Source organism: Microplitis mediator, chromosome 4 (genome assembly GCF_029852145.1).
Source record: "Microplitis mediator isolate UGA2020A chromosome 4, iyMicMedi2.1, whole genome shotgun sequence".
NCBI lineage: Eukaryota > Metazoa > Arthropoda > Insecta > Hymenoptera > Braconidae > Microplitis > Microplitis mediator.
In genome coordinates this window covers 15826213-15854089 of record NC_079972.1, presented here as the reverse complement: position 1 = coordinate 15854089, position 27877 = coordinate 15826213, and the positions used below count along the sequence as shown (strand labels likewise).

The 27877-nt window shown below is 29.5% G+C and overlaps 1 protein-coding gene and 2 long non-coding RNA genes across 6 annotated transcripts in view; 2 read left to right on the top strand and 1 right to left on the bottom strand.

The window, feature by feature from the left end:
• The window catches only part of LOC130666680 (uncharacterized), a 349416-nt gene that overhangs the window by 45350 nt on the left and 276189 nt on the right, over positions 1-27877 (top strand). The gene's annotated exons all lie outside the window — the stretch shown is intronic.
• Positions 1-27877, bottom strand: part of LOC130666670 (tyrosine-protein phosphatase 99A-like) — a 159939-nt gene that overhangs the window by 18617 nt on the left and 113445 nt on the right. For 2 of the 4 annotated variants that reach the window (XM_057467867.1, XM_057467868.1), the window contains exons 3-6: positions 22792-22915; positions 4756-4934; positions 3613-3797; positions 3409-3523 (exon numbers count right to left, since the gene is read on the bottom strand). In XM_057467867.1, the coding sequence (XP_057323850.1) occupies positions 3409-3523; positions 3613-3797; positions 4756-4934; positions 22792-22915 (603 nt within the window). Of the gene's footprint in view, positions 1-3408; positions 3524-3612; positions 3798-4056; positions 4100-4755; positions 4935-7876; positions 7906-22791; positions 22916-27877 lie in introns of those variants that run through there. The other 2 variants (XM_057467869.1, XM_057467871.1) reach the window with 2 other exon arrangements.
• Positions 12-26975, top strand: LOC130666676 (uncharacterized). Its single transcript, XR_008989726.1, has 3 exons — positions 12-136; positions 226-1182; positions 26701-26975. It is a non-coding gene; the product is annotated as an uncharacterized LOC130666676 (long non-coding RNA).

The following is a 27877-nucleotide window of genomic DNA, read 5'->3' as shown; positions in this document are numbered from 1 at the left end:
TATTAGATCTATCAGCAGTACAACAGATCATTGAGTCATCGCAGCAATCAAATTATCAAGTCACTGACCGAAGTTTATTCAAATAAAGAACCAACTCTATGAATTTGTAGTATAAAAATTTAAAAATCAAATCGCGGTATGGTGAAAAAATAATTTTATCACGGTTAGAAATTCACATTTTTATGGATTTAAAATACTTTTTTTATTTTATCTTTTTGTTGTTAGCATTAACACATGTGCGGATACTGACGCTATGCTCGGATACTTTTTCCCCTTTACTTTTGAATTTAATCGGAGAATATATATCCCAGCACAGCACACACTGGCACACACAGCCGACAAGAGCTCCGGCTGTGGTAATCGACCGGCGCACAGAACGCGCACACAATGTAGATTAGCGCACACTGCCGCACACTTACTATTTTATGTACTCATACTACTGTACTTTGAGCGCGGGCGCACTTCTGACACATTTACAATCACATATAATATATGTATATATATATATATATATAATTGCAAAGGTGTATACTTAATTATATATATATATATAAAATTTTACGCGCCCACGTATCTGTCAAATTATACCAACTATACTAATAATGTATATTTAGTTTCGAATTAAGATATTTAGCATTTGCGTACAGACATTTTATAATTTATTCATATTTTTAAATAGTCATATCAGTAGTACAGATTTTGAAACCATGAAACGAAACAGATATGCTGATACTCAAATCGACTTTTACAACTTAGTATATTTTTTTGAAATTTTTCTACTAATTTCCACTGTACAGTAAAAGTAGTGATTTGAAAAATTATTAGCGATGATTTTTGATAATTTGAAATAAGTTTTTAAATGTGTAATTTTGTTTCCTGGCATAAACTTGAAGACTTGAACTAACCCAGGATAACTGAGTTGTAGAAAAAGGGAGTAAGCTGTTGGAAGTTGTTCCAGTGGGAACAATGAGGTGGGTCGTGAGACTGGAAATAAAGGTTCAATGGTTGGTTGTTGGGATTATTGTTTAGTTAGGTATATATAGTTGTAGACGAGAGCAGTGAAAAGAAAATCCGAGAAAGGACATCGTTGTGCAGTAACGTACTTGCAGTTTTGAGGACCACGATACTTTCCTTTTTTACACCAATTTATTTATTTTTTGCTGGATGAAAGTTGTCATTACGGTAATTGAAGACTGAATCTACAGTTTTATTTTATTTATCTTTGTTCATTTTTTACTGCAGCACTAATTAAATTTTTTTTGAATATTTAGGGGAGACTGGGGCAAGACGGCCCACCTGGGGCAAGAAGGCCCACCTCAAAAATTAACCAAAAATTTTTTTTTCTTGTTTTCTTTTGATTATCACAAATTTATATTATTTACTCATTTTTAGCCCGATACGTAAAACTTGGGGCAAAATGAACCACTCAAAAATTCTAAAAGAAAATGTATTTCATAGTATTATAACCTAGTCATGATTAATTTAATAGAAATATCATTTTTTGGTTAATTATATGGATTTCGATTAAAATAGAGCATTTGAAAAAGTTAAAAAAACCAATAATCAATTTTCTACAGAAGTGAAAAAATGACTCGTATTATATCAAAAAAGGTTATTTCGAATAATATTAAAGTAAATACAGTTGTTGAAGAGAAAAATATAAACATTTGTTACGCGGGAAATTTTTTTACAATTAAAAAAAAAAAATTTTTTTTTCATTTTTTTTCGGAGGGGGCCGTCTTGCCCCAAAAAAAAAAATTTTTTTTCAGGAGCTTCACCAAAATTTTGGTGAATTGAGTTCAAGTTGGACAAGAGTAAATCGACTTGATGGTTAAAAGCCACAAATAATAATAACCGGCTTAGGTGGGCCGTCTTGCCCCGGTCTCCCCTATAATTTTCAAGTCGATAAATTTTATGGAATCGCTTTTTTTCCACAAGAATATTTAAAAAAATTATGATTTAATTGTTTGATAAATAGGTTAAAAAATTGTTATTTAATTATACTTAATTCATTTCTAACCATCATACTAATTACTTAGTTTCAACTAATTATATTTTAATAATAGCGATGACTAGGTCGCATAACTTTGGTCATTTATAAATGAAAATCTCGAATCTCCATAGTTTCTAAATTCACTAAATATTATAATTTTGAAAAATTACATTAATTATTAATCACACAGACGACCTAATTATTAAAAAAATTAATTAATCGATCAGACATGAATATCTTATTGTGTATTTATAATTTATTTGTCTGTCTACAGACATAATCTAATTAATTTATGTCAAATTTTGTTATAATCTCCAGTTTTTATTTATTCACATAGTTCAACTTTTAATAATTAATTATAATTACTATTCAAACTTTTTAATTTTCAATTATTCGTTATCAATATTCTGTAATAATTTTAATGCTCTGAGAAATTTGAAAAATAAAAAAATCTCAGTGTTTTTGATGGATCAACAGTCGGTATGTTTTTGGATAAAAATCTGCTTTTAGCGGCAAGCAAGAAAATGTCATTTTTATCGACCTTACCGACTCACGGCAACAAACTCATATTTTTTATACCATATGAGAAAGTGGGAATTCCCAATAGAATTAAATTGAATATATGTAGTTTATTCTGTGACCTCTAGTTCACCTCGGGGTCACTACCCCCGTATCGATGTGTTGTTTACTCAGAGATTTATTAAGCCAATGACTTGAGCGATAGACAAAAATAAAAAACTAATCGATAAATAGATAACAGACAATATGAATTATCTAAATCGATAATAAAACAATTTGAGTTCTTAAGAATGATAATTAGTACACAGTAAAAAATATTGTGTTAAAATTAACACAATCTGTGTGTTAGAAACGGTCCACACAATTTTTGTGTTATTTTTCAACACAGACTATTTGTGTTAAAATTTCAACACTTTTTTTGTGTTGATGTTAAAGTAACACTTAATAAATGTTGATATTATCGATTTTTATACTAAGTAACACTTTTAAAGTATTGAAGAGTAAATCGATTAAAAATTTTTAAGTAACACAAAGAATTGTGTTGATTTGACACAAAAAAATCAACACAATCTGTGTGTTAGAAACGGTCCACACAATTTTTGTGTTATTTTTCAACACAGACTATTTGTGTTGAATTTCAACACAAAATTTGTGTTAAAATTTCAACACTTTTTTTGTGTTGATGTTAAAGTAACACTTAATAAATGTTGATAATATCGATTTTTATACTAAGTAACACTTTTAAAGTGTTGAAGAGTAAATCGATTAAAAATTTTTAAGTAACACAAAGAATTGTGTTGATTTGACACAAAAAAATCAACACAAAAATTTTAACACGGACCGTTTTTAACACAGATACACAATATTTTTTACTGTGTATTTAAATTAGTACTTACTTCCTTCGTCGGTCATAACTGTGACAGACGTATTGGGACCAGTACCTTCGGGATTAAATACTTGCAACCAAACTGTATACTGTGTATACGTTTCTAGGTTTTGAATAATATGTCTCTGAAATTGAAATTCAGTAGATTCACGTTAATCGTTGAGAATTCAACATCACACAGAAATTGCAATGAATATATTGCTTTGAAGCTTACCTCTATTTTTCGATTGCGTATGTAAATCTCTTTGATGTCACTTCCTTTCCGCCTAGGGCGATAGGATATACGATAACCGAGAAATTCACCATTTAGTGTATCTAGACTAGGTGGTTTCCACGTAATCAGAATAGCCGTCGCTGAAATGTTTTGAGCTGTTACGATTGTCGGTTTACCTGCTGGAGCTAAAATTTTAAACAAAAATAAACGTTATTGAATCTTGTCTGATGCATTAATTTATCGATTGCTTTGTAAAAAGTTTCATATATTAATTATAACGGTAAATACATGTGGTTAAATTCAACTACATAAAGTGTTCTTGTTTCTATACTACTTGAAATTCGAGCTGTTTTCTCTATTATACATATTCCATGTGTTATTCACACCGAACCACACTTTATATATATACATACACACAGAATTGACATGTACATAGACATTTACACAGTATTCGCGATGTACGAACAGACATCTGTCAATATTGACGAAGAGGAAATGGGTTTCGTTGTATGAATCGTGTTACTTGTAGATGAAGTATGTTACTCTCTATTGATATAGCGTCTAATTCTAGAGGTCACAACCAAAACTATCTGTCTAAATCAAATGAGAATATATATCACTATTCGTGTAAATGTGCAGCTTTAGTACAAACACACACATACACACACTCTATATATACTTTTACATATAATGAATAAAGTCGATTTGATGAGTAAAGTGAAATATCTTGAGAAATTTGTTGATGTTTACTCAGCATATATTTATCACCGCACTGAAATACTTAAAAAATTTTTGAAAACACTAAAATAAATAGTTACTGCAAATAAAGAATTGTAGTAGTAGAAACAATTGTTATTTCGAAAAACTAAAGTGTGCTAAAAAGAAAAAGAAAAAATCTGGGATTTGCAATCTGTTTATTTTAAGCAAAGCTCCTATCGCTTATCCAATTTGATTTTTGAAAAATTCAACACTGCTTTTACATTCTCACTACACAGTTTAGAAAATCCCGCTCGGTTTCTTATTTGAATTCGGATAGTTTTTACATAGAAATTTTAAAAAACAATTTGATAATTCGACTACTTTGTTAGTGATAAAAGTTATGTTGTAAGACTAAGGGTTAAATGGTATACTAAAAGGTTATACCTTCTCGTAATGTAGTAATATAATGAGATGAAACACTAGGAGAACTACGTCCTCGGGCATTAACAGCTGTGACTCGAAAACTGTAAGACGTAAATGGCAGAAGATTGTCCATATAGTATTTAGTGTCATTATTTGACGTAACTATTTCCTGATGATCCCAGGGACCGTTTTCTCCAACTCTGAAACATAATATTTAAATTAACTTGTGCTGCTTAATGAAACAACTTTGTGTTTAAAAATTATAAGTTATCAAGTATGCAGATAATTAATAAGTATAAATGGCTGTTGACACCTTCATAATGTAGTTAACGTTATTAAAAGTTAATGAGCTAAATTAATCGCGGGCATTTGTTGGGTGAAGTTTTGACGTTACGATTGCTTGGGTTCACCGCTAAATTAATAGTTGCGGTTTGAATTTCCTTAACAAACTTTAGCTTCATATCACACTGCAACTGCTAGTTTATACCAAAATATAAGAGCTTAGACTGCTATTTTGTTAATATATATTATCATTTATTATTATATGAGTACACGGAAAGAAAATTATGGCAGCGGTTCCCATAATTTTGTAAAATTTTTTCCTATACCATCATAGGAATTACGACCATAAATTATAGGAGCGGTTCCTATAATTATAGGAATGTTTCCCATAATTATAGGAATAGTTCCTATAATTATGGGAATGATACCCATAACACTATAGGAATGGTTCCTATACTTATAGGAATGGTTCCTATAATTTATAGGAATACTTTCTATAATATTATGGGAATCATTCCTATAATTTATGGGAATGGTTCCTATAAATTATAGGAACCATTCCCATAATATTATGGGAATGGTTCCTAAAATAGTATGGGAACTATTCCCATAATATTATGGGAATGGTTCCCATAATGCAATTGGAATGGTTCGTATACCATTATGGGAATCATTCCTATAATATTATGGGAATAGTTCCCATACTATTATAGGAACCATTCCTATAATATTATGGGAATGGTTCCCATATTATCATGAAAAAATTAATTTAAAGAAGTGTGGTAATCACTTCTACAATACACATAAATATTATTAAACATAAAAACAAAAATTCAAACATTGAAAAAAAAATCGTATTTGGCAAAAAAACATTAAAATTTTTAACAAGAATTTTTTGTCAGCACAAAACATTCAAGAAAATTTAAATTTTGGGAAATTTCTACACTATTGTGCAAAAAAAAAATTTTATGATATTATAGGAATGGTTCCCATAACATTATGGGAATAGTTCCCATAATATTATAGGAATAGTATATGGTTCATAATGGTTCATATATGGTTCCCATAATGATATGGGAAAGGTTACCATAATGATACGGGAACTATTCTCATACTATTATGGGGATGGTTCCCATAATATATGGGAACCATCCCTATAGTAGTATAGGTACTATTCCCATACCATTATGGGAACCATTCCCATAATGCATAGCAAAGCTTCCCATAATTTTCTTTCCGTGTAAGTCTTATTATTTATGTAAATAAAAATAATATAACAGACATGTAACATGTAGGAAGGTACTAAGAAGTAGGTAAGAATAAAGTAGTGAAAATAAACGGTTAAATATTACCATGAATTGGTGAATGTCGCGGCTTATCAGTGGGACATGCAAGATATAAATAATGGAGGGCACGTACACCGTATTCTTTCTACTATGGGTTATAAGTACAATTCACGATAAAGCTCATGCTAGCGCAGAAAATGTGTCTCGTTTCGTGCCCGTTGTATTACTAACGTTCCAACAGTTACGTTATACTGTTTAATTGTTCCTCCGTTCGGGGTTAAACTACGATTATTATTTATATAACTTACCAACTTGTATTTACACGCCCGTTTAGAGAATAAACTTTTTATCGTTAAAAAATAATAATAATTATAATAACAGTATATTATATTTTATATAACACGTATTTTAGTAGACTTGAATTTTTTTTTATAAAAGTTTATTTTAAGTAATTGCTATACATTTCGTTGACTGAGTGAGGATAGGGATTCAATTTATTTTAATAATTCGTTTATTTTGTCAATTATTTTTAGTTTTTAATTTTACCGAAATACTCACGTCTATCGCGAGATAATAAAAAAGCTTGTTTATTTTATTGTAAAGAATTTAAGAGAATGTGCCATCTATTCTCTTTCTCACACACATGTGAACAAACGGAACTGTCCTTGTTGCACTTACATTAGCAAATGGAAATCTCAAATGAGCTGTTCTCAGATATAAACAGCAATTTCCGAACGAGGAACATTTCATTCGATAAATAATAAGTTTACGCATCGAATGACATGTTTTGTTTAATAATTTCCCAGGTAGAAAATTGTCTTAGTCGGACAAGTTTGAAACTTCAAAATAGCTTTATTTTAGCTTAACATCTAAGTCTTGTTTTGTAAGCTTTATTCTAGGTTGTTATTAGAATGAATTCTATGACAAGTCTTCAGAGTGTAACTAACCTCCAAATATACCTTTCTGTTAACTTTTTTTCCACGCGTAAGATAAGATTCGTCTTAAGCTTGGATTCTAAACTGAAAACTACCTTATCTGCTTACATTACGCCAAGCGTACATTGAAAACTGAAGTTTGAGGTTAATTAGGAGTTTTTGTTATTGTTTATAAGTGATAAATGAGTTCAATTTTATTTGCAACATTTATAAAGAAAAATATTTACTAAGTACGTAAGTTTTAATTTTTTAATTTATTGAATCACAAGTTATCAATGTTTATAATAAAAAAATTTGAATTTTTTAGAACGTCGTTACATTACAAGCATAAAACTGATTACGTTATATATTACTGTTAAAACGATGAATGACAACCATAAAAGAACATTTACTGTTTAATATTTCTAAAATATATATAACACTATACATTTAATGCCCAATATCTGATGTTTGTGTACAGAAAAAAAAAATAATAAAATATATTTTTGTCTGTAAACATGTTTTCAAACTTAAATTACTAAATCTATTCTAGCTAAAAATAATATATATTTTTAACCTTATAGTAAGCTGAATTGTCACTGTTTATGCAAGCTAAAACTGCAAGCTTTATGTTAGCGATCCAAAGCGTTACCAACTAACCTTGTGTTAACCATAGTTTGTTAGCTAATTTTAGGCTAAAACTGATAAAATTAGCTTAATACAAGCTAATTCCATTGATTACTTTCTACCTGGGTTGGGTCTTTTTTTTTGTGAAAATGATTCATTTGAAAATTACCTGGTACACTCTCTAAAGTTTCAGAAATATGTGTGTCTATAAATAAGTTTTTCGTTATAGCTTCATTAAGTAATATATTTATACATGTATTATTATTAATTCAAAATAAAGTAAAATGATACGTTTAATAGTTATGAGTAAAACAAGAAAATCTGACATCAAAGTCAAAAATAACTTTGTCAATTTTTTTTCACACAGAGGTCTTACATAAATAGAAATCATTTATTTTTATTTTCAACTATTGCATTATGGATTTAATTTTTGATATATAAGTATATAAGTCAGACACAACAAAATACATAATAAATTTAAAATAGTTTAGTATCGATATTAAGAAGTATTTTCTTTATTTTATTTTATTACAAAAGTAATATGGTTGAATTGGTCGTATGCCCATTTTTCAATTCTCTAGATATTCGTTTCCCTCGGGGAGACAATTACGCGCGCGAACTTCATAGTCAGCTCGTTTTAAAATTTATATGCCTCGGCGCTTTTGCACCTTTAAAGTATTTCCCGCGGGCTATTTTAGAATTGTATGAATAAAAAGGAATCTAACAGATGTATTTATATGTATGTATGCAGACTTAAAAAATATAATAATACAGTAATAAGATTGTAACAATTAAAAAAAACTAATAATTTATAACATGAAAAGTAAATAAAGAATATTTTTGAAAATATAATTTTATTGGGTAATAAAAAATAAAAGGAAAAAAGTAGGTCTTATGGGATTTGTTTTTAGTGGTGTAGGTAATTCAGATTCGCCGTAGCAACTACTACCAATAATCATTTATAGATAACGATATTGAACACCATACGCAGGGGACCGTCAGTTTTGTGGCTAATTTAGAGCATGATGGTCAGCCCTTGAACGATATAGGTCACTTTGCTAACCGCATTGTGAGCATGAACCACAATTTGTACTAAATGTCTATATATATATAGATGCAGCAAATGGATTTTAGTTTTAAAAGTTTCTCTATCTGACATGTTTGTGTGTATAAACATATATTATGTAACGAATCGTAGAAAGCCCCAACGAACAGCTACTATAAAAGCATGTCCGATAAAGTTCACTAAGATACAACCAAAATACTTTTACTCAAGCGTTTTTACCTTGCACATTTACTCCCGCTGTTCCATGCATTCTATTCGCCGTTATACCAATCTACCCGGGTTAAATTTATTAATGCAATGTTTACAATTCGTATTTACACTTGTTGGCTTTGCATTTGCTTCTACATTCTTACTTTATTCTTTTAAGTTACTGCAGTAAATGTTGAATCCACGGACCGCGATATTCGGCTTATAAACAATAAATTTAAGGGATATTTATTTTTTATTCTATTCTTGTACAATCCCATAAATACAAATTAATATAATAAGGCGGAGAATTGTAGCATAAAAGAATTTTTTGATGACACAGTAAAAGAAGATTTATGAAAGTATGAATAACGATATTACTTTTTAGATGTAAGTGTATTCTTTGGCTCACTAATGAAGGTGCTCCTGACTAATGTGACAATTTTTTCCGTCTACATTTGGGGGTGGAACGGCAGACGGGGGAGGAATTATCCGCCCCGTTATAACTCGAGGCTATCTGTCAGAGCTGTCGTATTAAACAGAGTCCACAGTAGCTCAGTTCAAGCTGGTAGTTAGCATACTACGATTACTCTGACGTTGATGGACGATCCGTTTACATATCGGATCAGTTAAGTGTTTCCTTTTCATTTGTTGGGGATGATACCCCGCAGTTGACAATGTACACAACGTAGTTATATATTTTATTTTTTTATATTTTTTTAAAATTCCGTTTAATCAAATCTTTTTGTTATTTTTCGCGTAATGAGATCCAATTAGAAGTTGGTGTCTGGTGAAGACAACTAATTGCTGAATCTGTTCGTGCTGACTGAAAATGCTCAGGCACTTTTCCGTTAATACATTGTAACGGAACTCACAATTGGTTTCCGGCGACTGTGACTATCGAGTTTCAATTCATTGTACACCTTCTCCACACTACCTTTTATCTCCCCCCTGCTATCTCACTCATTGCAACAATTGCACACTCTCCTTTTCTCTCAGTCTCTAACTCGCTCTCAACAACTTTCTTTGTCATGATTCTCTGTCTTGCACTATTTCCTTTAAATTCTCATCCTCATTTCCCACTTCAATTAACTAATAGTCATTCAGGTTTCTTCTTCTTCTTCTTCTCCTTCTTCTTCTTCTTCTTCTTCTTCTTCCCAAACTGAGATTGGATGGAAACTGTCATTCCGACAATTTCATCTTGCATTATCAACAGTACTTAAGGTTTTCAAATTTACTCTTAATTTCAATTTTTATAAAAAATTAACGTTATTTAATCAACCCTTGAGTTTAATTAAAAAATTTTTTTTTCACCATCAATATCCCCATTTAATTAATTATTTTTATTCTCATCTTATTTTAATTACAACACCAGAATAAATAAAATTAAAATCACCTCTCTAAAACTTCGTATATATATTTGGTAAAGTCTATCTTTAATATTTTAATTAAATACAACTAATTATTTTAGATCATCGAATTTGTTGTTGTCTATACACAGTTGATACTACAATAAATTAATATTAATCAAGCTAGTTACATGTTATATTACGGATAACGGAAGGATTGAATACATCTACATATATACATATATACCTGTACACATACATAATATATTGACATATCGGACTAGCCTGTGGACTTGGAGTCGGCGAGGTAATCCGTTTTGGAGTAATTAATAGAAACGCAGACCGCTAATTAAGCTCCGTGGTAGCGAGAAAATTTTCAGGCGTCGAGCAAACTATCATTTACGAGGCTATTAAAAATTAACGTCTTTTGATAATGGCTTATTCGTATTATACCAAAAGGTTTATTGAGAGATTACTTAATAATACCGCGAGATGAATTTCCGCTATATACATATATATATAATACTCTGTACTGTATATGTATGACCATTACATTTATCATTAATACTTAATACCATATTCTAGTTATTCACATCGTCAATTATAATTTTAATCATATATATTATCGTTGTTATTAATAAGCTGGGAGGGAAATTTTAATTTTAAACGGTAATGTTGGTGATATAATAATAATAATAATAATAATAATAATAATAATAATAATAATAATAATGGTTAATGAAAATGATTTTTAATTAATTTTTTCAGCAGCTTAGGTTAAGGTAAATTTTCTAATTTAACGTTATGCGAGAAAGGAAAAGATGATAGCGGCTAGGTTGCTCACGAGCAACTACGACTAATCTTGGGGAATTTATGGAGCTGCCCGATAACATCCTCTGGGTTAACCCTTTTCCGCTTACCTTAAGTCCTCTACTACTATGACCCCTCACGGTGGACTCGTTAAATTTAACGTGTTCCCTTTTCTCCCTCTTTTCTAGTTAGCCGCAAGCTTTTTATTCTCTGGTGGGTTTATTGTTAAAGATAAAAAAAAAAAATTAAAGAAAAAAAAAAAAAAAAGAAAGAAATTTGAAATGCCGGTGTAACGAATGATTCACGGGTATAAAAATTATGTAGAAGAATATAACAATGGTAAGAATAATGTGAGAAAGAAGAAATAAAAAAATTTTCAAGATATAAAATGATAAAATAAAAAAAATAAATTGAATTAGGATTATAGAGTTGTTCAATATCTAGCTATATGGGTCGTTGGATATTTCAACATTTTGAAATATATATACAGCACATTGGGAAACTTCAATATGTAAAATGTGTATGGAAATTATGATGGACAGATATATAAAAATATTCATACAGGTATGTGGGTCGTATGCATTGAATATTTCCTATGAAATATGTCTCGTTTCCGTTCTCCTCTGTATTCGATAGGATGACTAGGTTCATCGAGGCATACACTGAAGGTGGACTATACGCTCTGTTAAAAATTAAATCGATTCACGCATTCGTCCATTAAATTTATATTCCATGAAAAAAACATTAACTTGTAATCAATAATTTCTGAAGTTATAAATTTATTTTAGAATAATAATAATAATAGAGATCGCTTTATTTCAATTGATGTTAGCTTTCGCGGAAAATATTCTGCTTAAGAAAATGTAATTTGTCAATTTTAACATGACACTTGACATCCGCTACCGATAATGTTTTATACATATTTGATTTACTAATTCAAAAGTAGAATTTACTGATGATATTTTGTTATTTAGTTACTTTAAATTCTATTGGTATTTGGGTTAAAATAAGAATACTTAAGTGAGCTCGGAGAAGAAGCTTTTGTTAATTAACGGTGATATATATGATGCTCACGTGGTATTTTCTGTTTAACCCTTAATGATATTCTGAGGAATTTTCTCGGTCGGTTAGCTTCCATCTCCTTCCTCGGTCTCGATTCTTTAAATATTTAATGTTTGTTCCGGTCAGTGGACGCATAAATAAATAACAAACAAAAATAAAATAAAAAAATAGAACATAAGTTAAATTTTAGTGAATTATTTGCTATTGAGCTCACAACAAAAGCTTTTTGGAATTTAATTATCCGCGAGAAGTATTGAAAATATTTCATATGATTAATACATTCCGATAGCAGGATGTATGCATAACAGCTTACATAAACGTATATATGCTTTTCGTGTCAAAAAGTAAAATAAAAAAATTTTGAAAATCCAAAAGTGCACGCCTCGAACGCTCATGTTATGTTTTTTTTTAAAAGTTAAATTTCGAATAAAATTGAATATCCCGCTCTTTTACCATAGAAATTTCCATGGTAAATATACGGTAATAAAAGTAAAAAAAAAAATAAATAAGGAGAATATTTCTAATGAAAAATGGCGGCAGTGTGTGTTTGTTTACATGTAAGATTGCCGGTTTTAACCGTAATGATTTATTTTTAAAAAAACGAGAAGGCCTACAGTAGTGATTTTCGAAAGGAACCTTCTTTGCTTATTTCTGAAAATTTTGAAAAAAAAATTAAGTAGTTTCGTCAAGTCGTTCTCGAGATATCCGTACCACGCCGTTTTTTTTAACCACAGACTAATGGACGTCCACGACAAATTTTTTTTAATGAACTTTTTTTTATAATAATACATATTAGACAAATTAAAAAAAGTATCAGGATTATTTATTAGTGTTTCAGCTTTATATTGATGTGCTTTTCATAATGTGTAAGAGTAATAGAAAAAAAATATATGCACTTTAATGAGTGGAAATCGTGTGACCTTGACAGGTCGGTTGTAAAGCACAACCTCTCCGCTTCGTTTCCGAGGCGTGCAAAAGGGCTTTATGAGAATATTCAATAAATTTAATAAAAAATTTGAGTCAAATGGAAAAATTGATTTAATTGTTTTAAAAATCTTTCAGCAGTGACTTGAAAGAGCTTTAGACCGATTGGATTGACGATTTGATTCTATTATCCAGACAATTTTCAGAGGTGGCAATTCATTGATAATTCGGCTAATGTACGGTAGGTACCTTAGATGGGAATGCTCACAGGATTGGGACCGATTCGAATAGCTATATCCCGAAGGAGTAGATAAGACCGTTGAAATATCGACAGGAGTAGTGGTGGAAGGGTAGAGGGGTGTGTAGGTTGGTAGCTTGGTAGCTTGGTAGGTTGAGGAGACTGAGAGATAATCCTCTGGAGAACTTGCCGTTCGAAGCTCAACCAGTCGGGGATAATCACCGTCAAGCTCACTATATCTTCTTCCCTATATAAGACAATACATTTATATACATATATATATCAAGTCAAAATCGATTTCTGAAACATTACAAAAAATAAAAAAAAAATAAAACTTTTGTATTTTAACGATAAATTATAAAAAAATTTTCTTTACTACTTTAACTACTCATAACTTACGGAGAAACTGTTATTTTTTTTTTCCTTTTACTCCATAAATCTGTCAAGGCAAATAATCATTAAAAAAAATAAAAAGAAAGAAAAACTTCTGAAGCCACGACAAAATTTTCTGCAATCTAAAATACTTGGAGCTACTTTAAGAGCATTAAAAAAAAATTACCAAGTTTTAATAAAAGTTCTTTCTTTGTAAAAAGATATTGTGATAATCAGAGTACGAAATATTAAGTAGTATTTATTTACATCGTAGAAACGATAAGTTGATTTTGCCGAGTTAATCTTAAATATAAATCGGTGATTACTTAAGTCAGTGTGTAAACGTCAATAGAATTTGAGAGGAAAAAAAAAAAAAAAATACAAAGAAAAATCCATGTGCGGTTGGATGAGCTACATTAACTCGGGTGGGTGCGAGTACACGGTGGTTAAACAAATGTCTTTTTCACTTCCGCTTCATGTCGCAGAGCGTATAATTCGATTCAGTTGCCGAGTAGCCCACGTAGTATTCTCTCGGCATTTTGCCAAACAATTCCAACAAGTATATATCTGTAGAGAGTTTAGTGAGGCCCCTTCTGCGATTCCTTTATTGGTGCTGCTGAGCTTGGAGATATTGTGGTTTTCATGCTACTATGAGCACCCATCACCCCATTCATACGTTTCATTGGAAATTGACTTATTATTTCTATTATTATTATTGTCATGTTATTGTCTTATATAATTTTATACGAGTTACTAATTTTTTTCTATGTGTCAATCCATACACTGTAAAAAATTACCGGGGTAAGTCCTATTGGTGTAGGTGTTAAAATTATCGGTGTTAAATTTACCCCCGAAAGCGGTGTGAAAATAACGCCGCTGCCGGTGTAAATATTCTGTACCGGTGTTAAAAAAAATTCTCCGGTGTTAAAATAACACCGCTGCCGGTGTAAATATTCTAGACCGGTGTTAAAATAACGCCGCCGCCGGTGTAGATATTCTTTACCGATGTTAAAATATTTTACTTTGTGAATATTTTTACTTACTCGATCACTGTACTTGTTAATAAATAATATTCTTTATTAATTTTCATAGAGAACTGACATTTTTTGTGTTTTATAATCTTTAAAGTTAATCTTCCAAGCGGACGCAATTTACCCCGCTTTTACACCGGTATTACTCCGCTTTTACACCGGTTACCCCGCTTTTACACGGATTTTACTCCGCTTTTACACCGGTTACCCTGATTTAACACCGGTATTTTTAACACCGGTGAATTACTCCTCCTACACCGGTGTAATTTTATTTTAACACCGGGCGGAGTTAAAATGAGTCCATTTTTAACATCGCTCTTTTTACAGTGTATTAGTCAGTACACTGTAAAAAATCACCGGGGTAAGTCCAAATGGTGTAGGTGTTAAAATTATCGGTGTTAAATTTACCCCCGAAAGCGGTGTGTAAATAACGCCGCCACCGGTGTAAATATTCTAGACCGGTGTTAAAATAGCGCCGCCGCCGGTGTAAATGTTTTAGACCGGTGTTAAAATAACGCCGTAGCCGATGTAGATATTCTTTACCGGTGTTAAAATATTTTAGTTTGTGAATATTTTTACTTACTCGATCACTATATTTGTTAATAAATGATATTCTTTAATACTTTTCATAAAGAACTGACATTTTTTGTGTTTTATAATCTATAAAGTTAATACTCCAAGCGGGCGCAGTTTATCCTGCCTTTACACCGGTATTACTCCGCTTTTACACCGGTTACCCCGCTTTTACACCGATATTATTCCGTTTTTACACCGGTTACCCCGCCATTACACCGATTTTACTCCGCTTTTACACCGGTTACCCCGATTGAACACTGGTATTTTTAACACCGGTGTAATTTTATTTTAACACCGGGCGGAGTTAAAACGAGTCCATTTTCAACACCGCTCTTTTTACAGTGTATAAATTTGAAAGATATTGAATTACCAAAATGGTTAAATTTCGATTAAATAGTATTTGTGAAATTGATTCGTTAAACAAAAATTGTTAAATGTCAGAAGTATATTTATAAACATTGAATAACTATCAATTAGCGAGCAATAAAGTCATTTCTCGATATTTAAAAAAAAAACATGTAATATTTCGTGTTTACGCTCGTTTTATTGGTTAGTAAATTAAATGTGTTGATATATATTGCGGTTGGCTTCTCTCTTAAAGTAAAAAAAAAAAGAAAAAGAAAAAAAAATTATATACAGCAGGAGTATCAAGAACAAGTGGCGAGAGTCGACAGTATACTCCGGATAAATCCCCCTGTGGATTTGCTATCTCTATCATCGTTTCCCTTACGCGGTTGGGGTTAATCCTAGCAACTGTGTGCTACTACTATTGCTTTGTTTATGGCAATGTGGTAAAATTCACTAGATCAGCTAAATGGCAATCAGCTAAGATTACACTAAAAAAGTTAATTATAAAAATAGTAATTTACCACAATTGTGTGAGATTGATCTTGGGCTTAGATATATCCTTGAACCCGGGGTTAAGTAGGCCATTGGGGTAATATCAACTCATAATAATAAATTCTCTTATAATATATATTTGTTATTTTTTGGATGAATATAAAAAGTTTTAATATTTATATATGGCTGAAAAATTTTCATTAAAACTTTACGATACTTTTTTCCACTCAAGTTCCTCCTTTTTCTCAGCTTTATATATTTTAAGTATTAAAAAATGTTGACTAAAATAAGGGAATACTTGAAGAGGTTGAAAATGTCGTTACTTTGTATGATTTCTGACTCTATTTAACTTTAAGAAAAATGCAAACGTAGAAACTCCAGAGGTATTTTAATTTCGAGGGTGCCAGTTCAATATGGATGAATGTGCTCGACGGTTAATCGCCAAAGCTCGCTGAATATTTTCAGAGTGACGTGATCCATGCTTTAATTTAAACGTTATGTGAAAAATTTCATTGGATTTTCATTCTCTAAAAAAAAAAAATAAATAAATAAATAAAAATAAAAAAAAAATATTTTTTTTTAAAAGTAATTAAAAACATGATATAAATTTTTTTTTTTATGAGATATTTATCACTGCTCACTCTACGTAGTAGTCATGCGCGAAATTGAAATTCCGTTACGATCAATTTTCGTGGTTCGACGATCAGACTCATCGAGAAACGCCCTTCCAATAACGACTTAACCAAACTCCACCTCTTCATCTACGACTTTTCATCAATTGATGTTTTGTTTACTTTATATTCCTTTATATACATATGTACTTGCATATATAATATATAAAGGCGTTCTTTGTTCTAAAAATATCTCTGGCAAAAGCTCTAGTCTAAGTATGGTCAATTTATTCCTGGATAAAAGAATATCTTTTCTGAAAAGGACTCTTCTCTATGAGCGTCTAGCGAGTCTACAAGAGCTTGGTTAATCAAGTATTAAAATATACATTTTTACGCCTGTGAAACTCTAACGTAATAGAGCATCTTTTTTTTCCATTTTTCGTCTCTATCTCGTCTTATTGTTTTATTTTATTATCCTATTTCATTTTTATTATCATTATTTAGCTTTTTTTTTTTTTTTTTAAAAAGCGCTTTTATATTTTCCGATAAAAATTTAATCTTTACCAAAATTATTTTATGCTTTCAATTTTTCTTTACCACATTCGCTTTGACAGTATCACCGTTTACATTTTTTTTTTTTAATTATTACCCACATAGAATAGGTTTCTACGTAAAAGACATCGGGTATTGTTCTAGTCGATTCCTTGGTTAATCTTTCAAGATCTCGAGTCTTTCTTTTTTATTTATTTTCTCAAGTATTGAAGAAATTTTTTTACTTTTTTTTTCCCTGTAGCCATAAGAGACAAAAAATGACAAAAGTCGAGTGTGTAGTAGTAAACGGAATGAAAAGAGATAACAACAAGTAAAAGGACCAAAGACGTCATGAGACTAGATATAAAACTAAAAGGCATGGTATAAGAAAGAACAAAAGGTGCTTATCAAGTCTACAATCCTTATCCACTTGACGCGGTCATCCTTTTCTTTTATACCCATTCTATGTTATTATTCTCTTTTTCACAAACTCTCAAACTGTCGGACATATATAAGAAGACAAGTTTTTCTCGTCAGCCGACTGTTGTGATCTATATAAATTTACAAGAGCATAAGCTATTGCTGGATTATGATCATCATCAACCGCACATTCATGTTTAGCAATGGTATTTTTCATTAGAACAAATTTTAAATTCAGCTTCCGCAAGACTTAAATTTTTTTTTTCTTTACTACTCTCTAAAACTAAATAAGTGAAAATTTCACTAATTGAAATAGTGATCTTAAAATTCACTACAAAATTAGTGATTTTGAATTAGATTCACTAATTCATTAGTGATTCCCCGGATTCTACAATGATTACTAGTGGCGCCTCGCTTAAGGACTTTTTATTCTATCATTGAATTATCAAATTCAGGGCAAAATTAATTACGATAATTTTTAAATACAACTGAACAGTATTAATTCAAGTAAGTTAATTAAATAATACCTAATTTAGTTGCTAAATAATACATCTTGTTATTTTTTAATAGCTTTATATTTTTACTCCAACTTTTTTTACCGAACCTGAATCAAAACCATCATTGACAATAGATTCAGGTTATGAGTTATAATTATGATATAAATATTTACCGTATGAAAGTAATTTTAATTGTTAATTTAGTCGATCAAGTTGCTAAAAAAATTTTATAATCAATTACAAATAATAATCATAATAATGATAATATTTTGATAGTGGGGGCAGAGGCAGCCGATCGGTTCATGTGTGGCTCGGGCGATCATCAAAGTTAAGCAGCACCGAGCGTGGTTACTGTTTGGCTGGGTGACCGCTTAGCCATGCATTGAGCTTGATCGGACGTCTCTGTGCGCTAGGCGCGGACTGAAGAGCCAGTGATCGGTAAAAATGGAAATTTTATCGATCACTGGAACTTCACCTGCTCCGAAAAATGACAGCTGTACTGGCAAAAGGTTTTCTCTGTGGTTTCCCTTTGCCGCTATACTCCCACGGCAAAAAGGTGGGGTATAGGGCATCACGTAATGATGCAGTACAGAAGCACAAGTCGGTCCACAGCCGCATGAAAAAGAGGAGGGAATATAGTCTAGTCAACAAGTGCCTTTTTGACGAAAACCTGTTCAACCTCATCGAAAATTATGGTTTTGGTCTCATTCGATTCGAAATGGCATCTAGAAAAAATGTTCAACTGGAAAATTGGGGCTCGCAAAAATTGTAATAGTTATAAACAATTTAGTGAAACAAAAAAAAAGGGTTTGGTTTTTTGCAAATATTTCGAAAAATATTTGAGATATCCAAAATTAAAAAAAAGATCCTTAAAGAGGAGGAAATTTCCTAAAAAAAAGTCCTACCTCCCCGAATTGTACCGACAATATTTATAATTTTAATTTAACGGTGAAAATGGGACTAAAAACGGATAGCGGCGCGTGCACGCGCGTTGACCGAATCAATACTATTATGAATAAAAATAATTTTCACTGATAAAATATAAATATTAAGGAATAAAAAAAATTTGGTACTTTCAAAACACATGAATAAATAATAATTCGCCGAAAAAAAATTTTTACCCCGATTTTTCAATTAACTATGCTATTGTTAATTAGTTAATTTTTACCTGTTGAAAGTTTGCATAAAAACCCTGATTATTTCAAAACTAAAAACCCAGAATTTTTTTCACTTCTTGGAGCTATTCTTGAAAGGGTTTAAAAAAGATCGCCATTGGAAAAATTTAAAAATTTTGATTTTTCACTTTTTTATTAACAATCTAAGACATTGAAAAATGAAAAACTTAAATAAAGCAATCAAGAAAATTTTTTTTTTTTATTTTTTTTATTAGTTTGTTTTTTTATCGCTAAAAGCTACATAACAATAATTTTTAAAAAATTTTTACTTGCATTGTTTAAATAATTGTTATAAACAAATGTATTGCTAATAAGATTTTTAAAAAATTTTTTTTGGGAATGAGATGCTTAATGAAAATAATGATTTTTAAAAAAAAAATCGTTTCTTAAAAAAATTTATTTATTGCTCAGAAACGCATTTGCTAATTAATAATCTTTTTTTGTTGCTTAATACTAATATTGAGGAACCATTTTTTTTTTTTAAATCATAATTTATCATGTTCTCTTATATTATAGAAAAAAAAATTTTTTTTATTCATTTTTTATTTGTTTATTTAACAAACAATTTGTTATAAACAAATGAATTTTTATGCAATATTTTTTTTTAAATACTACAAAAAATACTAAAAACAACCATGTGTATTTTTTTTTGCGAAAAAATTTTTTTGTATTTTCTATATCATTTTTAAAATTATTGTACACTTGGACTTGTCGCTACCTTTCTGTTTTTCTTCATTGTTATTAAAATAACTTATAAATTATTAAAGATACGACTAGAACACTTCAATCCTTATTTATTCTTCATTAATTAATAAACAAATTGAGCTTTTAACCGAAGCTCTAACTCAATTACATAATGAATTATGAATGAAAGTATTTATATAAAAAAAATTCTTTAACTTTTTTTTATTTGTAGTTCATAAAATGCTTAGACTAAAAAAAAAAAATTAAAGAATTTTTTTTATATAAATACTTTCATTCATAATTCATTATGTAATTGAGTTAGAGCTTCGGTTAAAAGCTCAATTTGTTTATTAATTAATGAAGAATAAATAAGGCTTGAAGTGTTCTAGTCGTATCTTTAATAATTTATAAGTTATTTAAATAACATTGAAGAAAAACAGAAAGGTAGCGACAAGTCCAAGTGTACAATAATTTTAAAAATGATATAGAAAATACAAAAAAATTTTTTCGCAAAAAAAAATACACATGGTTGTTTTTAGTATTTTTTGTAGTATTTAAAAAAAAATATTGCATAAAAATTCATTTGTTTATAACAAATTGTTTGTTAAATAAACAAATAAAAAATGAATAAAAAAAATTTTTTTTTCTATAATATAAGAGAACATGATAAATTATGATTTTAAAAAAAAAAATGGTTCCTTGATATTAATATTAAGCAACAAAAAAAGATTGTTAATTAGCAAATGCGTTTCTGAGCAATAAATAAATTTTTTTAAGAAACGATTTTTTTTTTAAAAATCATTATTTTCATTAAGCATCTTATTCCCAAAAAAAATTTTTTAAAAATCTTATTAGCAAGACATTTGTTTATAACAATTATTTGAACAATGCAAGTAAAAATTTTTTAAAAATTATTGTTATGTAGCTTTTAGCGATAAAAAAACAAACTAATAAAAAAAATAAAAAAAAAAAATTTTCTTGATTGCTTTATTTAAGTTTTTCATTTTTCAATGTCTTAGATTGTTAATAAAAAAGTGAAAAATCAAAATTTTTAAATTTTTCCAATGGCGATCTTTTTTAAACCCTTTCAAGAATAGCTCCAAGAAGTGAAAAAAATTCTGGGTTTTTAGTTTTGAAATAATCAGGGTTTTTATGTAAACTTTCAACAGGTAAAAATTAACTAATTAACAATAGCATGGTTAATTGAAAAATCGGGGTAAAAATTTTTTTTCGGCGAATTATTATTTATTCATGTGTTTTGAAAGTACCAAATTTTTTTTATTCCTTAATATTTATATTTTATCAGTGAAAATTATTTTTATTCATAATAGTATTGATTCGGTCAACGCGCGTGCACGCGCCGCTATCCGTTTTGAGTCCCATTTTCACCGTTAAATTAAAATTATAAATATTGTCGGTACAATTCGGGGAGGTAAGACTATCTTTTAGGAAATTTCCTCCTCTTTAAGGATCTTTTTTTTAATTTTGGATATCTCAAATATTTTTCGAAATATTTGCAAAAAACCAAACCCTTTTTTTTTTTTCACTAAATTGTTTATAACTTTTACAATTTTTGCGAGCCCCAATTTTCCAGTTGAACATTTTTTCTAGATGCCATTTCGAATCGAATGAGACCAAAACCATAATTTTCGATGAGGTTGAACAGGTTTTCGTCAAAAAGGCACTTGTTGACTAGACTAATAGAAAAAGGTAGCGATTGCGATTAAAGGCAAGAAGTGTAAAAGGCATAAATATGCTATACACTGTTAACAATAATAAAAAAAAAAAAAAATAATAATATTTTGATACAATATTATTAGCAACGATACAATATTTTTCCAAATAAAACCTCGTCAACAAGTGAATTAGTACATTTTTGACTAATTCAATCAGTGAAATTGTCACTAATTCTATATGTTGTTTTTTTTACTAATTCAAAAAGTGAATAGTCACTAATTTATAGTCGTATACTTTGGACAATTTAGATTAGTGAATATTCACAAGTAATTCGTGGTTTTTCACTAATTTAGTTTTAGAGAGTACTCGACTACTTCCTTCTCAGCAATTGTCTCGGTCTCTTTAGTTTGGTTATTTCCATTTCTTTCATCATCACTATTCCGTTCCGATTTTCTTTCTTCAACCACTTGTCGACAATTGAGTTTTTTCAGATTTTCCGAATCTCTATTTATTCACACACCCATGACTACCCAGAAAAACCTCCTACACTCTGGATTCTATACCAGCAGTAAAGGTACTCGAGAAAAGAAGCACGCAGTTAACCCAACTCATTTTAACTTTTTTCGTGTACTGAAAAGAACAAAGCCCGCACGATAATATCAGGGTTATTTGTAGTGGTTTATGTAATCGAACGCCCGACTCTTGAGTAAATATACTTTGCTGAGTTGTTGTTATTTTTAATATATTGTATGTTGCGCATAAAATATTAAACAAGTTTGTTTAATCAAGTACAATGTGGAAATTTAAGTTTGTATGTAATATTATTGCTGTGTATAAAGTTAATAATTTATAAGTATTACATAAGATTTCACTTAACGTGACTGAGGAACACAACTCACCTGACATTGATTATGTAGTGTGAAATTGGATTGTTGTGGGAATTCTCGCTTGGAGCCCATGAGATTGTTACAGAGCGTGATGTGAAGTTAGTGGCGATAGGACGTCCCGGTGGATCTGGTACATCTGCAAGAACAAATAGACAGTAGATCATGTTAGCTCTTGTCTTTGTTTTCAACACATCTGTTATATAAATATAAACGTTTGGTTAACATATTAATTTAAATATAGGGGAGGGTGGGGCAGAGCGACCCCCTAAGCCAATTATTATTTTTTGTGGCTTTCAACCATAAGATCACTTTACTTTTGTCCTATTTCGAACAAATTTATGGACATTTTGCCAAAATTCTGAAAAAATTTTTTTTTTTGTGGGGCAGAGCGGCCCCCCTTCAAAAAGTGATAAAAAAAATTTTTTTTTTCGTTTTTTTTTTTTTAAATTGTTTTCATCATTAAGAATGTATTTCTTTCTCTTGACAACTATTTTTGGTTTTATATTACTCGAAAAAAATTTTTTAAAGCGTAAAAAATCGTTCACTCTCGATTACCTTAATTACTAATTGTTATTTATTAAAAAAAAAATCAATTCTATAGTTTTACTTTATTTCAAAAATTTATCAACTAAAAAAAAAAATTTAATTTTTATAAATTTTTAGTGACCAAATTTGCCTCTTACATAAAGAAACGGCCGAAAAATATGAAAAAATAATTTTTTCGGAAGTTTCGGCTGGTCCATTTTGCCCCAGGTGTTATGCGTAGGGCTAGAAATGTGGAAGTATACTAATTTTTTTTTAATTTGACGATAAAAATATGAAAAAATCACTTGTTCAAAATTTTGGGCTTGTCCATTTTGCCCCAAATGTCATGCGTAAGGGTAAAAATGCGCAAACATATCGGATTTATAGTAATTAGTCGAAAAAAAAAAATTTTTTTTTTTATCAAAATTTCAGGGGGGCCGCTCTGCCCCACCCTCCCCTATATTTAAAATAACTATAATGAACTGACTATAGCCGAGTCGAGCTGAAAATTTAAAAACCTTCAGTTATTATTAAAATTCTCTGCACCGGGTGATGAATTATTTTCATCGTTTAAATCCGGGATTATATTTTATAGCTAAACGTGAATAAAATCCCGTTGATGAGTACATTTAAGCTGGAAAAGCGAGTAAAAAATTATACGAGATCTAAATAATGAAATTTTTCAAAAGTATATAAATATTGTTGAAATAGATCAGTGTAATATGGTATTCTTATTATTATCAAAGTAATGCTGGGCAAAATGCGATGTAGAAAATTTTTAAATTTCAAAGTTTTGTCCAGCTTCCTCTTATTCGTGTGTATTTTTAAAAATGATAAAGTACTTTTAGAATAAAATTTGAATTGCTTATTATTCTTAACACTCACAAGTAATAAAATATAATGTCTGGGTTGCATAAGATCTAAAATGATAGTGGGGGCCAGGTTAAATCTCAATGGGACCTAAAGTCATCATCCTTTTCTGACCTTTCTGGCCTCTCGGCGCTGCCAGTGACCGCTTTCGCGTGTCTCCGACGTTTATGTCGCTCTTGTGACATTTACCCCCGAGAATACACGGTATATATGTTTGCATACAACGCCTCTTCTTTATATATATATACTATATACCAATATTATACATCATAAACATTTTCACAAAGTTATCATTTTTTTAATAGCCCCAGAATATATTACATTTCTACCGCGAGTCAGATATTTAATGTCCTATACATACGAACTAATTAAATTATACTAATTAATCAATAAATTTAATTACACTTTGTACATTATTTAGGTACTTGGTATTAATTTGGCATTTAAATTTGTTAAGTATTGTTTACGTATTCATAATAATTGGTTAGCTCGCGATTTCAATTTAAAAGTAGTTACGATATTTTATTTTTTATTTGTTAATTTATTTTCATTATCCAGGTTTACGGTCTGATGTATTGCAGAACAAGCGGTTGTGTTTTATTTATTGCAGATAGACATTAAATTAAGGTTTATTGGTACAGGACGTGGTTTTTTATTTATGTTGTTTATATTTTCTTGCCATATAATTTAACGGTGAGAAAACAATGATTTATGAGCAAGAGTTTAAAGTGAATGTAGAGAGATGAGGCTGAGTGACAATGATGAGAATAAATTACCGGACGAAAATACTTGCTTTACTTTACTCAGATATAATAATATTTTATTATTTTTAATTTTTGTGTGAAATAACCTTTTAATTCGTTTTATTACTTAAATTTAGTAATTAATGCATTTAAATATCTTGACAAATTTATCCCACAAACTACGTTCTCGTTTTTATTAAATAAATTTTGACATGTTGTCTTTAATATGATTTTATTATTTTAAATTTGATCTATAACACGGAATATCGCTTTAAAATAAAGTATTTAATTTAATTATTGTAATTCCATTATGGCGTTTATCATTTTCACTGAATATTGTTTCTATTTTTATGCAACCTCATGGCTTATTTAATTTATTGAAATAAAATTTGTTAATGTAATATTACAGAGCTTTAATTTTATATTTTATATTTTAACTGCGAAATGAAAATAGATTTAAAATCTAACTCATAAAAATTAATTCAATTAAATATGAAATTCCGTAAAATATTTAAAATAAACATTTTCAAAATTACATAGACATATATGTATACATTCTTTTTTTATATGACCTGCTGATCATTGACACTAAAAAATCGGGAGTAAATTTGGATTTTATTTCAATCCTCATTCACTCCAACACTGTAAAAAGAGCGGTTTAAAAATGGACTCATTTTAACTCCGCCCGGTGTTAAAATAAAATTACACCGGTGTTAAAAATACCGGTGTTAAAGCGGGGTAACCGGTGTAAAAGCGGAGTAAAATCGGTGTAAAGGCGGGGTAACCGGTGTAAAAACGGAGTAACATCGGTGTAAAAGCGGGGTAACCGGCGTAAAAGCACTCTCTAAAACTAAATTAGTGAAAAACCACGAATTACTTGTGAATATTCACTAATCTAAATTGTCCAAAGTATACGACTATGAATTAGTGACTATTCACTTTTTGAATTAGTAAAAAAAACAACATATAGAATTAGTGAAAATTTCACTGATTGAATTAGTCAAAAATGTACTAATTCACTTGTTGACGAGGATTTATTTGGAAAAATATTGTATCGTTGCTAATAATATTGTATCAAAATATTATTATTATTATGATTATTATTTGTAATTGATTATAAAATTTTTTTAGCAACTTGATCGACTAAATTAACAATTAAAATTACTTTCATACGGTAAATATTTATATCATAATTATAACTCATAACCTGAATCTATTGTCAATAATGGTTTTGATTCAGGTTCGGTAAAAAAAGTTGGAGTAAAAATATAAAGCTATTAAAAAATAACAAGATGTATTATTTAGCAACTAAATTAGGTTTTATTTAATTAACTTACTTGAATTAATACTGTTCAGTTGTATTTAAAAATTATCGTAATTAATTTTGCCCTGAATTTGATAATTCAATGATAGAATAAAAAGTCTTTAAGCGAGGCGCCACTAGTAATCATTGTAGAATCCGGGGAATCACTAATGAGTTAGTGAATCTAATTCAAAATCACTAATTTTGTAGTGAATTTTAAGATCACTATTTCAATTAGTGAAATTTTCACTTATTTAGTTTTAGAGAGTTCCGCATTCACTTCAGTCGTTCTATTCCGATGACCATCTTACCCTACCCTATTTATTTTCAGTAAAATAAAAATTTTGAATACATCTGTATATAATTATAAGTTCATAGGCATTAATTTTGTAATATCTAAATAATAAAGTTGATTTTAAATTTAATCTACCATAAAAATATATATCTATATTTGTATATCAAGATTTAGTGTTGTTGCAGATTAGAAAACCCATGTCACCAAAAGACAACTCACATCTCTACACTGGAGCTTGTTGTATTGGGGCTCAGGTGGTTCAGCACCAAATGGTAATAGAAATCTACGACACATTCACTTGTATATCTCTCCACATACATACAAGTATATATTATATATCTCATTTAAGCTTTTTCATGCTCTGCTCTGCCATTCAAAATAATACAGCATGACAATTTAATAGTATTCTCTATTCTATAAGATTATATTATAGTTACCCGTTTTATTATCAAGACTAAAAAGAAAGGAAATAAATCAATAGATATATTACTTTAAAAAAGATTGTGTAAAAAGTATTGTAATGTGCTCTTGAAATGTTTCGACTATTATTTAACTATGAGTATTAACACTTTAAGGTTTACTTTTGCACATTGACTATTCACTATATTGCTTTTGACTTTAGTGACGTCTAAGTGAATAGTTCTGTACATGTACTATACAAGAATAAAACGATTGTACAGCGCAAGGAAACTTGTAGGAAACAATTATATAGAAACAAAAGATTGCTTTGAACAGCTCTGGTGGATATTTGCCAAATGCTTTCGTCGGAGGTTGCCATGATCTAAGAAAAGAGAATACACCTAGCAGAAAATCAAAATTAAATTTTCATTATTAATATAGGAGAGGGTGGGACAGAGCGGCCCCCCTGAAATTTTGATTGCATTTTTACCCCTACGCATGACATTTGGGGCAAAATGGACAAGCCCAAAATTTTGAAAAAGTGATTTTTTCATATTTTTATCGTCAAATTAAAAAAAAATTATTATAATTCCACATTTCTAGGCCTACGCATAACACCTGGGGCAAAATGGACCAGCCGAAACTTCCGAAAAAATTATTTTTTCATATTTTTCGGCCGTTTCTTTATGTAAGAGGCAAATTTGGTCACTAAAAATTTATAAAAATTAAATTTTTTTTTTTAGTTGATAAATTTTTGAAATAAAGTAAAATTATAGAATTTATTTTTTTTTTTATTAAATAACAATTAGTAATTAAGGTAATCGAGAGTGAACGATTTTTTACGCTTTAAAAAATTTTTTTCGAGTAATATAAAACCAAAAATAGTTGTCAAGAGAAAGAAATACATTCTTAATGATAAAAACAATTTAAAAAAAAAAAAAACGAAAAAAAAAATTTTTTTTA